The 13,420-nt window shown below is 32.2% G+C and overlaps 3 protein-coding genes across 3 annotated transcripts; 1 reads left to right on the top strand and 2 right to left on the bottom strand.

Annotated features, from left to right (window-relative positions):
- Positions 1–2,073: 2,073 nt before the first annotated feature.
- On the bottom strand, positions 2,074–3,729 carry LOC116347099 (cyclin-K-like). The gene is made up of 2 exons (XM_031777534.1): positions 3,682–3,729; positions 2,074–3,006 (listed from the first exon to the last, which is right to left on the bottom strand). Exons 1-2 carry the CDS (start codon positions 3,727–3,729, stop codon positions 2,074–2,076), a joined length of 981 nt encoding a protein of 326 aa, XP_031633394.1.
- A 279-nt stretch (positions 3,730–4,008) lies between these two features.
- On the bottom strand, positions 4,009–5,987 carry LOC116346887 (cyclin-K-like). The gene is made up of 2 exons (XM_031777155.1): positions 4,652–5,987; positions 4,009–4,573 (listed from the first exon to the last, which is right to left on the bottom strand). Exons 1-2 carry the CDS (start codon positions 5,664–5,666, stop codon positions 4,410–4,412), a joined length of 1,179 nt encoding a protein of 392 aa, XP_031633015.1. The 5' UTR covers positions 5,667–5,987; the 3' UTR covers positions 4,009–4,409.
- Positions 5,988–6,371: 384 nt separating this feature from the next.
- Positions 6,372–11,731, top strand: LOC116347052. The gene is made up of 4 exons (XM_031777450.1): positions 6,372–6,648; positions 8,031–8,526; positions 8,616–9,354; positions 9,597–11,731. Exons 2-4 carry the CDS (start codon positions 8,383–8,385, stop codon positions 9,845–9,847), a joined length of 1,134 nt encoding a protein of 377 aa, XP_031633310.1. The 5' UTR covers positions 6,372–6,648; positions 8,031–8,382; the 3' UTR covers positions 9,848–11,731.
- The last annotated feature ends 1,689 nt before the right edge of the window (positions 11,732–13,420 follow it).

Here is a 13,420-nt window from a genome sequence, read left to right as displayed (position 1 = left end):
ATATGGAGCGACTCGCAACTGGACACAACTCCTTCATTTCCTTATAATTTTCAAGCATAATGATGTCGATGCTTGTATGTGTGCGCGTGTCTTTGTTTTCCATATATTTTGTTTATTATTCTGGTTGTGTTTGTTGTTGTTTTTTTTTTTCGTTGTCATATCTAATCTTTTTAATTTATGATGAACAGACATTGCTACTTCTTTATTGTTTGAGTAGAATGAAGAGAGAAATAAAAACCAAATAAAAAAGAGAATGAATCTATGCATAGAGGCGATGGGACGGTCAAAATAAATACATATTTTAATAAATCTAGTTTACATTGGAAATGTGTACCATAATGTGTCTCGGTATTTTCATATTTGTTTTTTTTTTCTTTATTTCTTGTCTATTCTCGTTTGTATGTATCAAAATCTCACATTTCTGAATATGTTTCGTCTCTTTTTCTTCTTATTTTTTTTTTTTGCTTATGCATATATTCAGATCAATCTACAGGGGGAAATCGAAAACTAATAAATCCATGAATAAATGTTTGTAAATTGTTTTCAAACTTAAAGGACAGTATATTCATCAAATAAAGCATAAGAATGATGAATATATAAAATCTGTTATGCCTAATTTGTATTGTATTAAATGACTATCTTGAACTTTAGATTTTATTTTTATAAATCGTTGAGATTTTAACGTGCGAATATTATGAACAATTTGATGTGTTAAAATTTGATTTGTATTCATCAGCAATTTATCAATTAAATTGATAAGAATTATCGCAAGGTGACATAAATTATTTAAAACAGAAATATTTAATGGTCATATGACTTCTGGGAATAAGCCTCAAGATTTTGTGCGAATAAAACAATTTCGTCACTCGTGCGAACTGCCGACCGCTGTGATAAGCAAATACTTTCATTTTTAAATGTTCCTCGAATATTTAGACTTTATTTTTTAAAATATCAAAAAAAATGTGGTTAGATGAATAATGTTGAACTAAATCCATCAAATCAAATTCTAAATCGAATTAAACTATATATCATGGAATGGAAATGTGTTTTTTATATTTTAACAAGTAAGGTCAATCGATGGAAATTCGTTGGGTTCACCGAAAAGTTCAAGCGCTTATGTTTATAAAGATGGTGCATAGATTTGAATTTCTGATGCAAAATTATACAAACCATATTAAGTTCCATTGATCAGTGAAAGCCGATCTTGATTTGGCTCTTTTTTTTCATAGAAATTTCAGCCAAAGTGAGATCATAGTTTGATGAGGAAAAAAAAGTCGTTGGCGGTATCGAATATGCATTGATTGACGTCAACTATGTCTTAAAGGAAATTATTGTTACACGTGCAGAAATGTAGTTTGGCATTCACCCTCCTCCAGGTTCAACAAAATGAATTCTGAATGGCCTTTTCTCACTATTCTGTCCATTCGTCTTTCTGAAGTGGAACGATTCGTGTGAATTTTGAATATTCTTGCAAATATTTAGAGAGAATCTGTTAGCAACAAGTGGTGCAATATCACATATACGAGAAAATGCGTCAATCAAAAGGTGACGATCAATTTACTTCTGCAGCTTGAAAGATGTGATCATGCATATTGTTATTATTTTGAATAAATAGTTAATCACTCTGTACTCTGAGTGTAATATCAGTGCATTTGCTCCATAAAAACAGGAAACTAAAATAAAAATAAACCGGTCGTATTATATGTAGAACACCGAGAAACTTCATTAAAAAAAAAACAAAACATTCAAAGAAAATTCAAGATGATTTATTTATTTATGGCTTAGGTGGCAAAATTTAACAAGTGCCGGAGAATGAATGTGGGACTTCTCTTGAAATTTTACTGAAATGTAACATCACCGTATAAAAACTGAGATTTTCTGTTGCATTTTAATGAAATCTCGTGAGAAATCTCATTCTCGGAAAATATTTGATAATTAAAAAAGAATAAAATTGAACGAATGAATGGCAAGATTCTCTATTTAGATTGATGCTAATTTTTTGATGATATTTTTATCATGTTGATTTTCATTCGATTTTTGGTCATTGCGATTCAAGTGTCGTTCGCCTGTGTATCAATGGTGGCGGATGTGGCGACGATAATGACTATGTTGTTGCATAGATCGATCGATATGTTTTGTAAATTGTGGACGATCCCTTGGTTTCATTCCTTGTGCCTCTGATGCAGGCATATTTGCATTTCCAGTCACTGTTGTCGCATTCGATTTATTGATTGCCACCGAATTTGTATGCGTTGATTGTGTCACTTGTTGATTTGGTTGTTGATACAAATCAAGCACTTGATGGCAAATGTCGTCAAGAATTTCCATTGTTCTATCGGATCCGATGTACATATCCCACCATTGCAAATGTTTGGAACGCTTGCCGACCCAATCGTCAACCGTAAATTTACTCAATTTACACGCCAAATGAATCATGGCCACTGCGATTATTTCCGGTTCCCATTGTAAACATACCGTTGTACTTAGCGAATCATTCATAAAATTCCATGCCATTTGGACAATTTGTTGTAATTTTTCTTTGTCACCTTTTAAGCATTTTGCATACGATAAAAGAAAATTGTATGGATGTTCAATTTCTAAATCAAATTTAATTATTTTCAATAGGATTTTTTCGAGTGTCATGATCTCATCTTTTGCTTTTCGTAGATCTTCACTGAACGCCTGAAAACGTGGATCGGTTAATATTGAACGAGCAGTTGCAATGATGTCACGGCATTTTTTCGGCGTTTCTTCCACTTTACCGGCCAAAAATAAACAGCAACTGGCCGTCACATAACGTGGAAACTCTTGAAACGTTTGGAACATATAGAAGCGATGAAAGTAAATCGCACTCGTTGCAATTGTTTGATGACCCAATGCCATTCGGGTACCACATTCCATAATAAATCGAGCGCCTTCTTTGCGATATCGTCGTTCTGTTTCAATTTCCAAACCATCACGAATTGATGGTGTGTTACGTAGATCTTTTCTGTCATAGTACAACATCTTCAACTTATTATTATTTTTTCACTCTTTCTATTTTCTTCTTTATTTTGTTTCGATGGTACGTCGTTCTCACTGATGAAATGACAAAAAAGCACAGAAATTATGAGAGAAACTTTCTTTAGAGAATATATGAAAATAAAAAAAATATACTTACACCTTTTTGAAAATATGTGCGACTCGAAATCTGAAATATTCTTTTTAAAAATCACTTTCTTTAAATCACTAGTGATAAGCTTATTTGAGCTCGCCTCAAGTTTAGATCACTGCAAGTATAAAACTGTTGAAATTTACGAGAAGTTACAGTTTTTATACCGGCTAATTGTAATTAAGTGAATAACCAAATGAGGACAATAAAATATCATTAGCGTTCTAATTTAGAACTTCTAAGAATGAAAAGCAATGTACAATTTTACTTCAAGAACATTTTGTCAAGTGATTTCTACCTGCACTTAGGGTGAAATTCTTCGAGTCCTATTCGCTCTCTTCTTAGGGACTAATGATTTAATTGCAATCCTTCCCTTTTGAAAACTGTATGCCAAAATAAAGAAGACATTTCTTAAAATTTCCCCTATGTGCAGCATACAGAAGAAAAAATTCTTGTTGGGCGTGGTTTGAAATAAACTGACTAATTAAGACAAATGACGTCCGAAGAGGACAAAAATAGAAAAAACGTACATTTTTATTTGGTTCATATTGCAATTGTTCGATATAATCAATAAGCATGTATTAATTCAACATACTCGAAAATATTGAGAGAAAAGGCGAATAGGTACAAATTATAAATATATCTCTTTATAATAAAAAAGCCAATTTTTACAACAAGAGAAGTAGAAAATAAAATATAGATAATTTTGTCTGCGTTCAAAAGTAAATTTTTGTAAGCGGCTGTGGCGGTGCGTTTTGACTTCTAAAATACTAAAATGGCTAAATCACTCAATGAATTTATCCAGCGCTAATTAGCCGTCGGTAAGTGTTGTTACACACTTAGGTAAAGATTCCGTATGAGAGCCACCTGCATAGAAGCAATATTGCAATTTTATTTTTAAAAAAATATGGTATTGGTTATGAGATAACATTTATTTGTAATGCTAAATCCCTTGGTAATTAACAATTTCTTTTACTAAATTTAGAACATTTTCTTTCGGTATATCTAAAACACCATGGTTTCTTTCAATAAATTCAAATAAAATCTTTTTTTTTTTTAATTAGCTACGCGACTTATAATCATGGTAGTTGATCATTGCAGTAATATGCACAATATTTTATAATAAAAATAAAACAATCGAATAAAATTGAACGAATAAATGGTGAGAATCATTGTTTTGAATTGGTTGTTTGATTCGTTCATGATGAGAAGCTCATGCAGGTGATTTTTGATTTGATTTCCTTTCTTTTATTTTGTCTTAAGGCCCCGGATAGTATGCACCAGTTATTCTACTCATTGATTGATTGTAATAAATATTATTAGGTGGTTGTTGAGCACATTGTGGCATATTGTATGGTACATTTGTTGGCATCGTTGACTGTGGATATACATTCATTGGATATATCGATGGCGGTTGATTACCTAGTCAAATTTCAAAGAAAATCAAAACATTCAATAAAATGTGACAACGTGTTTGTTCCATCTCATGTGTCAATTTACCTGTGTATGGTTGTGTTCCATTCATTGGTGGCGGAGGTGGTGGCGGTACTGAGCATGTTGTTGCAAAGCTCGATCGATTTGCTTTTGCAAAATCAGACGCTGATAAATTGTGTATACCATTTTCAGTGTTCATGTCTTTTGTAAAATGTGGAAGATCTTTTGGTTTCAGTCGTTGTGCCCCTGATGTAGGCATATTTGCATTTGTAGTTATTGTCGTTGCTTTCGATTTACTGATTGCCAACGAATTGGCATCGGTCGATGGTGCCGCCTGTTGATTTGGTTGTTGATACAAATCAAGCACTTGATGGCAAATATCCTCAAGAATTTCCATTGTTACATCATCGGATATAAACATATCCCACCATCGTAAATGTGTGGGACGCTTGCCGACCCAATCGTCAACCGTAAATTTACTCAATTTACTCGCCAAATGAATCATGGCCACTGCGATTATTTCCGGTTCCCATTGTAAACATACCGTTGTACTTAGCGAATCATTCACAAAATTCCATGCCATTTGAACCATTTTTTGTAATTTTGCTTTGTCACCTTTTAAACATTTTGCATACGATACAAGAAAATTGTATGGATGTTCAACTTCTAAATCAAATTTAATGGTTTGTAATAGGATGCTTTCGAGTGTCATGACCTCTTCTTTGGCTTTTCGTAAATCTTCACTAAATGCCTGAAAACTTTGATTCGGTAATATTGAACGGGCAGTTGCAATAATGTCACGGCATTTTTTCGGCGTTTCTTCCACTTTGCCGGCCAAAAATAAACAACAACAGGCCGTCACATAACGTGGAAACTCTTGAAATGTGTGAAACATATAGAAGCGATGAAAATAAATCGCACCCGTTGCAATTGTATGATGACCCAATATCATTTGGGTGCCACATTCCATAATAAATCGTGTACCTTCTTTGCGATACCGTCGTTCCGTTTCAAATTCCAAACCATCTCGAATTGATGGTGTGTTACGTAGTTCTTTTTTGTCATAGTACCAACACGGCATCTTCAATTTAAATTGATCATTAATATACAATTATGAACTAAATCACTTAATTTTGTTGTTGTTGTTGTTGTTGTTATTTCGTTCTCTTCTTATTCTCTTTCTCTTTTCGCCTTTATTTTGTTTCGATAGCTGATTCTTCTTGTTTTTTTTTCTACTATGAAATGCACATTTGGTTGTGGTATTTAGTTTCTAAATTTTGCTTACACTACACTTTTCTATGCTATCGACTATTTAACAAAATTTATATTGCATTTGAAAACTAAAATTATAATAAAAAAAATATAAGCGAAAAAAAAACTAATAATGGAATTTTTGTATTTGTTTTCAAAGAATAAATGAATATAAGAAAATATAACCAACAAAAAAAAATAATTATCTATGTGTATTTACGTGATGAAACATTTGACAAATAAACGTCAATGTCAGAAGTCATTTGTGTTGTATTATTTTACAATGGTTGGCGCTGCATACTAAACTTTTATTGAATTTTTGATTCATTTATTAATCCCTTCGCATTAAATTAATGCAAAAAAAAATTATATTGCATCGCATTCTTACTATCAAAAGTAGATTCAAATCATATTTTTTTTTCCTTTATAAAACTAAAATATAGTATGCAATTAAATGGTATTCCGCCCAATCGGAAATATTCCGAACTAAATTGACACAATTGGCCGCATAATATCTGTACTCTAAAATGCAAAACTTTTTTCATTTTTCGATTGAAAAAAGTTGATTTTTGTCGTATTGAAAAATATAAAGCGCAACAATAGAAAACAAAAGCGAAACGAACGAGAATAAAAAAAAACCGTGTGTAAATAACGTAAAAGTGTATAAAGTGTGAAAATAAATAACAAACAAGCGATTACAATAAAAAACGAATCATGTTTGCGAAAACCAATCATGTAGTTGTGGTGTAAAAGAGCGTCCACAAATATATTCTGAATGGGATATATGCCGATATCAACCTACTGTAAACATGGTAATCAATGCGAAACAAATACCTAGAATACACCGAAGGGAAAAAGAGCTAAAAGATGTTTTTTTGAGCTTGCCACTTTCTCGTACAAGTAGAAAAGAAAAAACAAACAATACCATTGTGATTGCAAATATTTTAATAGTCGTGCATTTCATAATTTCATAATTTGGCATTGAGTAGATAAATTCAAAAATAGGTTGTTGTTTCGACTGAGCTTTGTTTCATTCTCACACATTGATAAGTATCGACAAATCAAATTAATTGTTTATATTATCACATTTCATCCCAGCATATTTTATGTTCAGTGGGATAAACTAATTGAATGGGTCAACATTCCGAACAAAAAAGAAGGGAAATGATGTGTTAAATATCCAGCAAATTAGAAGATTTCTATCGTATATTATTGATTGGATAAATGAATTGTTGATATTTTTCTCACCCTCCATTCCCGGAATTTGTGTGTTCGGCTGTTGTAAAGCGCAGTTTCCGAATTGTCATTCATTCACAAAATATGAATCACAATTTTTTTATATGTGCAGAGAATGTGTGTGGAGTGAGCAATGAATTTTTGTCGCAGTACGCATTCAATCATTCATTTGCCGCGCGTGCGATGGATAAACTACAAATGACTGAATGTGTCGCTAGCATAGATAGATATTCGTTTTTAACACAAATATGTAGCCTTTATCAGATTCAATCGAATGCAACTATAGATAAGATATGATAAGATGGGTAAATTTCATGCTTAAGTACTTGTGTTTTTTTTGGCATCAAACAGAGAGAAAAAAAACGGCTACTGAAATTCCGCCGCATCATTTGTTAATTGATTTCTGAGTTAAGATATTTGTCATTTGAACGTTTTGAATGTCGGTTTTGAGTGTGTGATTTTTTGTGGTTGGTCGGTTAGTTGTTTATGTTGTTTTTTTTAACGTTATTGTGTGATTCATGGTTCGGGTGCAGAATTCAGTGGCATTACGTTCTATATATGGACTTTGTACACAAAATTTAAAATGAAATTTAATTATCTGTCTAAATGAACACATTTGGCATAGATTGTATGAAATATTTTATTATAAATTCAACAATTGAACACCCCGTGCACTTTGGCAACCAACAACGAACAGTATGCAAATATTTTCACTGCGAAAAAAAAACAAAAACAAAGAGACTATACTATTACCAGTTATGATTATATTATTTATTGAATTTTATTGTATTTCAATGTTTGCGGTTATTGTACGGAAAGTAAAGAAAATTAAACAAGCGAAACCGAACACACACACACATCAGCGAACAGCAAGAATTGACAAAAAGTACTTATGCACATCACTAACTAATAATATGTAATTTTTCTTTTCTCTTTCTCGGTCTGTCTTTTTCTGCAGTGTTCATATGAAGTTATTCGAGCGTCAACGTCAATTAAAAAACTATGAGTTGTACGGGCGACAATTTGAATCATTGAAATCGCAAATTTTTTACATTTCTATTGAATACGGTGTTAGACGTACATTTTTTTCTGTTCGTGCGTTGTTTTGATAACGTAATCTTCGATATCGCGCTAAACACAAGGCAAGAGAGTTAGTTAGATTTGCCGTTATCGTCATCGTTTGCTGTTATTGAACACAAAAGGGCTCAAGCTTAAGTTTCATTGTTCATACAATTTGCTCTCTGTTGGTCTGCCTTTCACTCAACAGCCAAGCATAAAAGTGGAGAGCGTAAATGTGAAAAGTTGAAGAAATGCGCATGAAAAGCTTCTTAATAGTATTCGGCTGTGTTGTGATCACCAGTTATGTATTTGTTATGATCGGTTCAACGCGAGAGCAAAATGATTCAATTAAAACGATTGTAACACAAACTCATCGACACATCAAAGAAATACAGGTAAGTGAACAACATTCATATTTGCGAAAAATCATTATGCGAAATTACTGAATATTGCTTTGTGTTTTTTCATTCTTTATTCTTCACAGGAGAATTTAGTATCAAATAACAAAATATTGGAAATCGATTCCAAATATTTAAGCTTATTGGGATTTGCAACGCCGTCGGCGTCATCATCGTCATCATCGACAACGCTATCGTCATCATTGTTGCCGAAACAAGCATCATCACAACACCAAATAAATCACAATAAATCCAATTTCACTGTTGTCAGTTATGTACTTAGCGGTCAAGCAGCATCGGCTATATCGCTCATACAAAATATCGGCAGTAAACTTCCAAATGAAACATTAATATTGTACGATATTGGATTATCCGAGGATGATTCACGTGCATTAAGTACATATTGTAATAATACAAAATGCACTGTGATTACATACGATTTATCACAATTTCCGACATATGTGAGCGATGAACGAATGCGAGCATTTCGGCCACTTCTCATCAAAGATGCGCTAAATCATTCAAAAACCATATTGTTCATTGAAAATAATGTACGAATACGTAGTTTAACGAATGAATATCGTGCCGAACTCTTCCATCATGTTAACAGTAACGGTGTCCTGGGTTGGACAACGAGATTGGCTGTGTCATCACGAACACATCCAAAAATGTTTGACTATTTTCAAACCGAAGCCGAAGATTTTAATTTTTTGCCCATGGTTTCAATGGATGCCGTACTTTTTGTTGACTCTGATTTGGTCAATGAGAAAATTCTATTACCATGGATTAAATGTACACTAACATTAGAATGCATTCATCCGATAGGTAAGCTTCAACACTGTCTATTCGGTTTTTTTTTATATACAAATAGTTATTGCTTCTGACGGTAACGATCCAAGGAGGGTAATTTCAAAATTTTACAAAAATTAAAAGGTGTGAAAAAATGAAGCAGCCAAACATAAACAAACCGATTTTTCTGTAAAAAATCTTTTCCCGCATTATTTTTTTGTAAATTATTGATCTAATCAAATTAATTTCTTTTTAATTTTTCTCTTGCATATATATAGGTGCACAATCCGGTGGTTGTCGTTTCAATAAAAAACCATTATATAGATACTCTGGATGTCATGCATACGATGTATCTGCCTTCAATATAGTCCTCGGCCTTACGTGGAATTTCGATGAAACAAAATACTCTAAACGTGGCGAACCCAAACTTTATTACTTAGAAACGCTCGAACAAGCAACTAAAATTCTAGAAAACAAACGGAAGAACATCAGCGATACTTCCGAACATCTATTTACAAATGACGATTAAATATTGGATTTGCCGCACGGTGACCAAATCACAAAAAATATGTGCATGAAAATGCAAATACAGCCATGTGAAAATAAAATGAAATATGCGACACTAATATTTTGAATGGGTTATAAAAGAAAAATGAAAAAGAAGATACAAACGTGTGTGGTTGGTAAGAAAGAAACCAAAATTTGAGTGATCAAAAGTGCGCCATCGACAATATATTAAATAAGCTTTAACACACAATACAATACCAGAATGAAACAAATTAAATAGTTTAAAATCAAATCAATAAATAATGATTTAAAGTCTTATAGAGCGAAATGCTTGACAATAGTTCGATGCGTTTGCACGATAGAAATGTACCACAATTGCAAAATACAAACAAACACAGAAACCGAATTCTGGCAAATTGAACTCTCTGCGATAACACTCACACAAATAAAATACAATTGAATCAAATCGCACTCATACACTAACATTCGAATGGCCAAGGATAGCACATTCATGAACCAAAAAAATTAACAACAACAAATATTTAATGAAATAAAAGAACAAACGCTAAAGTAAACACTAAAACAGTAAATAGTAAATTTAATTGAATATTTGTATTATTTAGATTAATTGTAATAATTCATTTTTCTTTTGTTCAATTTATTTTCTTTGTTTCCTTCATTCTTACTGAAGAAAGCCGATCTCTATTATTTTTATTATCATTATTATTATTATTATAGATGTACTTGATTTTGTTGTCTTATGTACATTTTTGTAAATATATTTAAAATTAAAAATGATGTTAATTTTTTTACGGCAACCGAATTAAAAACAAACGAACAAACTTGATGGAAAAATTTCTTCTGACTTATGCAATTTAAGTTGATTTATTGTAAACATAAAATTTAAAAGAACAAAATGAATGAAATGAACAATTTAGTCATAAAACGATGAAAAAAAAAGAACAAAATAAAAATACTTAGGAATAAATTTTAAATTAAATTTCAATGGTATAGCTTAGAAAAAAAAGTTAGATTAAAATTTACTTAAAATAACAAGACCGAAAAACCGAGCAACTACAAAAGCAAAACATGAAATTAACCTTAAAACTTAAACGTTCTTTTGCTTATTTCAACGTCGAACAAAACATCCCCATAGACATATTAGATTGTAATCCATTTGTTTTATATAATTTAGACACCAGTTCGCTAGACAACAATGGCATAAGAAAAACCTAATGAATGAACGAACAACATAGTGAAAGTTATTGATGCTTCCACAAACGGATAAACAAAAATTATAATTACTTAAAATAAAAATGAAACCAGATACAAATAGATGTCATATCGAACAAATCAAACGAATGCTACCGATAGATAACGTATATAATCGATTTTGTTTCACTTCAAGTTAAATTATGGGAAACAACAGAAATTTAGAAAAAGAATATTCAAAAAATGCAAAATCCCTATTCTGTATTCACATTGATTTGATTTCATACATAAATAAGAGTTAAAAATGTATTACAGCGTAAACATATCAAAAGTTTAATCAAACAAATCATAATACAATAACACACACTCACATGAACAAATTTAAAGCTTTTCGGTACGTTTGAAAGTTAAAGGTACGTTTGAAAGTAAACGAATTTCTATGACAATTTTCTAATGAAACACCTACCATATAGGCTATCCAATTTTTTTTTTCTGTTCCCATCAAATCCATTCAGATTATTTAAACAGACGAAAGTCTAGTCAATTTTCATTTCTGCCTTTTTAATGCCCTTGTTCAAAAATGAACTTTAACGTTACCTAACACTTGTTTCAGTTTCAAGAAAACAAAAACATAAAAGAACCAAAACCACTTATTGCGATTTTTGGCTTGTTGGCTTTTGTTTTTTTTTTTCAAGCGAATAAATTTTGATTCGAAAACTAGAAGTTACATCATGTACTTTAAAGACAATGTAAAAGTGAAGTAAAAAAAGTTATTTAAAATTCAAACAATTTTGTGTAAATTGATATTCACACTTCCCGAAGCAAAAAAAAATATGACAGAGTACACCATGTCTTTATGAAGAAAAAATCTTGTTTCGTGCTGTTTGCAAATTAGCATTCATTTTTGGAGTTATTATGCATGTACGATTATGCGGTTTTTCGTTGGCTGGTTTTGAATTCATTCTTTAATATTTATACCATCAAATATTTTCCAACATTTACAGGTGTGTCAAAAATTTTCGGGCCTAACATAGAAACACACATTGTATTTTTGAACGACTATATTTATTATTTAATATGGTCCTCTTGAACACGAATGACACATTCATTTCGATACCCCAATGCTTTCAGTGCTGCTGAAAACTACTCGGTATCTTAGTCCTCCCATAGGTTGAAAATATCGTTCATTTTCTTCACTTCGGGCTCATATTGCTTTCCCATGCGACACTTTTTTCTGTTTGAATACTGGAAATACTAGCTAGGGGCCGGCCCCAATAAATACAATAGATGGTAGAGTTGGATGCACTTTCAGTTGAGAAAGGTGCATTGCCCAAACATTCATTCGTCTGCTGCTATGTGAAGACAAAATGTTGTCCAGAAGAAAGCGTTATTTTATTTCTACTACATAACGCAATCTATACATCTCTTGAGCGTGGTACAGGCTCAAGACCATAGTTTATTTTGGTGACAAGCCAACCATCAATATACCATCTGTATCCTAGAAACGGAAGCCATATGTTGCAAAGCACCTGTTAATAGGCGACTTTCTACTGATGCCTTGCCACCACTGTATTCCACTGCGTTCTCTTCGTTCTGATCTTTGATTTGTAGCACTGGAACCAGACTTCATTGCCAACTACAATTGATTTATTCACCACATTCCAGAAGCATGAGAAATCCATCACAAAGAGAAAAGTGTTCATCTGTCAAAAAAGAATTCAAAGACTTTTCGAATGTTCGCGAACAAACTTTCTCCAAGCAACATTTATCATGTGGTATATTAAAGACACTGTCTGCTGTGATGCTGAGGGTCGCAGCTAACGTGCACTTGGGCATTTGGAATATTTCATGAACGACGCTTCGATTTGGGGCTATCAGATTTAGAATTGTTCTCACTATTGAAGCAAAAGTGTGAGAGTCACCTTTCAATAATCTCTGTACAACTGCAGAGGTTATTCTTAATGTTTGACTATGGTATACGACGAAGGAGGGTCCCCATAAACTGCACGCAAGAAGCGATTGAAATCGTTTGATGATGTACCATCTTTTAAGAAATATCAAATCTCGACATGATTTTTGATTTTTTCCATTTTTCTAAAAATATCAAGGTTACTTGGTATGCAATGCTGTAGAAAATATACTATGACATATATCAACTCAATTTTTTTCTGCAATACTAGTGACAGTTCGTACTTCAATTACAGCACAAGAACAATTTGTAATTATTACCTTCATTATGTCAGGCCCGAAAATTTTTGACACACCTGTATATAGAGAAAAAAAGACACGTAATGACACAACTTTATTGGATTTTTGGTAAGAACACAATCAGTCAGTAATGTGCGAGCTACATTTTACAGGGGGGGTCATTTTTCAAAAACAA

The sequence above is a fragment of the Contarinia nasturtii genome, unplaced genomic scaffold (genome assembly GCF_009176525.2).
Source record: "Contarinia nasturtii isolate CC-2019 unplaced genomic scaffold, AAFC_CNas_1.1 Cnas_scaffold_1699, whole genome shotgun sequence".
In the NCBI taxonomy this organism is placed as follows: domain Eukaryota; kingdom Metazoa; phylum Arthropoda; class Insecta; order Diptera; family Cecidomyiidae; genus Contarinia; species Contarinia nasturtii.
The sequence above is the reverse complement of the archived record's forward strand: the minus strand, read 5'-3'. Positions and strand labels throughout refer to the sequence as shown.

What these genes read in the sequence shown, in the direction of transcription:
- LOC116347099 (XM_031777534.1), bottom strand. Translation starts at nt 3,729, where the DNA reads ATGCTTATTGATTATATCGAACAATTGCAATATGAACCAAATAAAAAT. An exon ending in AATATGAACCAAATAAAAAT is followed by an intron (nt 3,007 to 3,681) that starts GTACGTTTTTTC and finishes AATAAGTTGAAG; the next exon opens with ATGTTGTACTATGACAGAAA.
- LOC116346887 (XM_031777155.1), bottom strand. Translation starts at nt 5,666, where the DNA reads ATGCCGTGTTGGTACTATGACAAAAAAGAACTACGTAACACACCATCA. An exon ending in TGGAACACAACCATACACAG is followed by an intron (nt 4,574 to 4,651) that starts GTAAATTGACAC and finishes AAATTTGACTAG; the next exon opens with GTAATCAACCGCCATCGATA.
- LOC116347052 (XM_031777450.1), top strand. Translation starts at nt 8,383, where the DNA reads ATGCGCATGAAAAGCTTCTTAATAGTATTCGGCTGTGTTGTGATCACC. An exon ending in GACACATCAAAGAAATACAG is followed by an intron (nt 8,527 to 8,615) that starts GTAAGTGAACAA and finishes TATTCTTCACAG; the next exon opens with GAGAATTTAGTATCAAATAA. An exon ending in AGAATGCATTCATCCGATAG is followed by an intron (nt 9,355 to 9,596) that starts GTAAGCTTCAAC and finishes GCATATATATAG; the next exon opens with GTGCACAATCCGGTGGTTGT.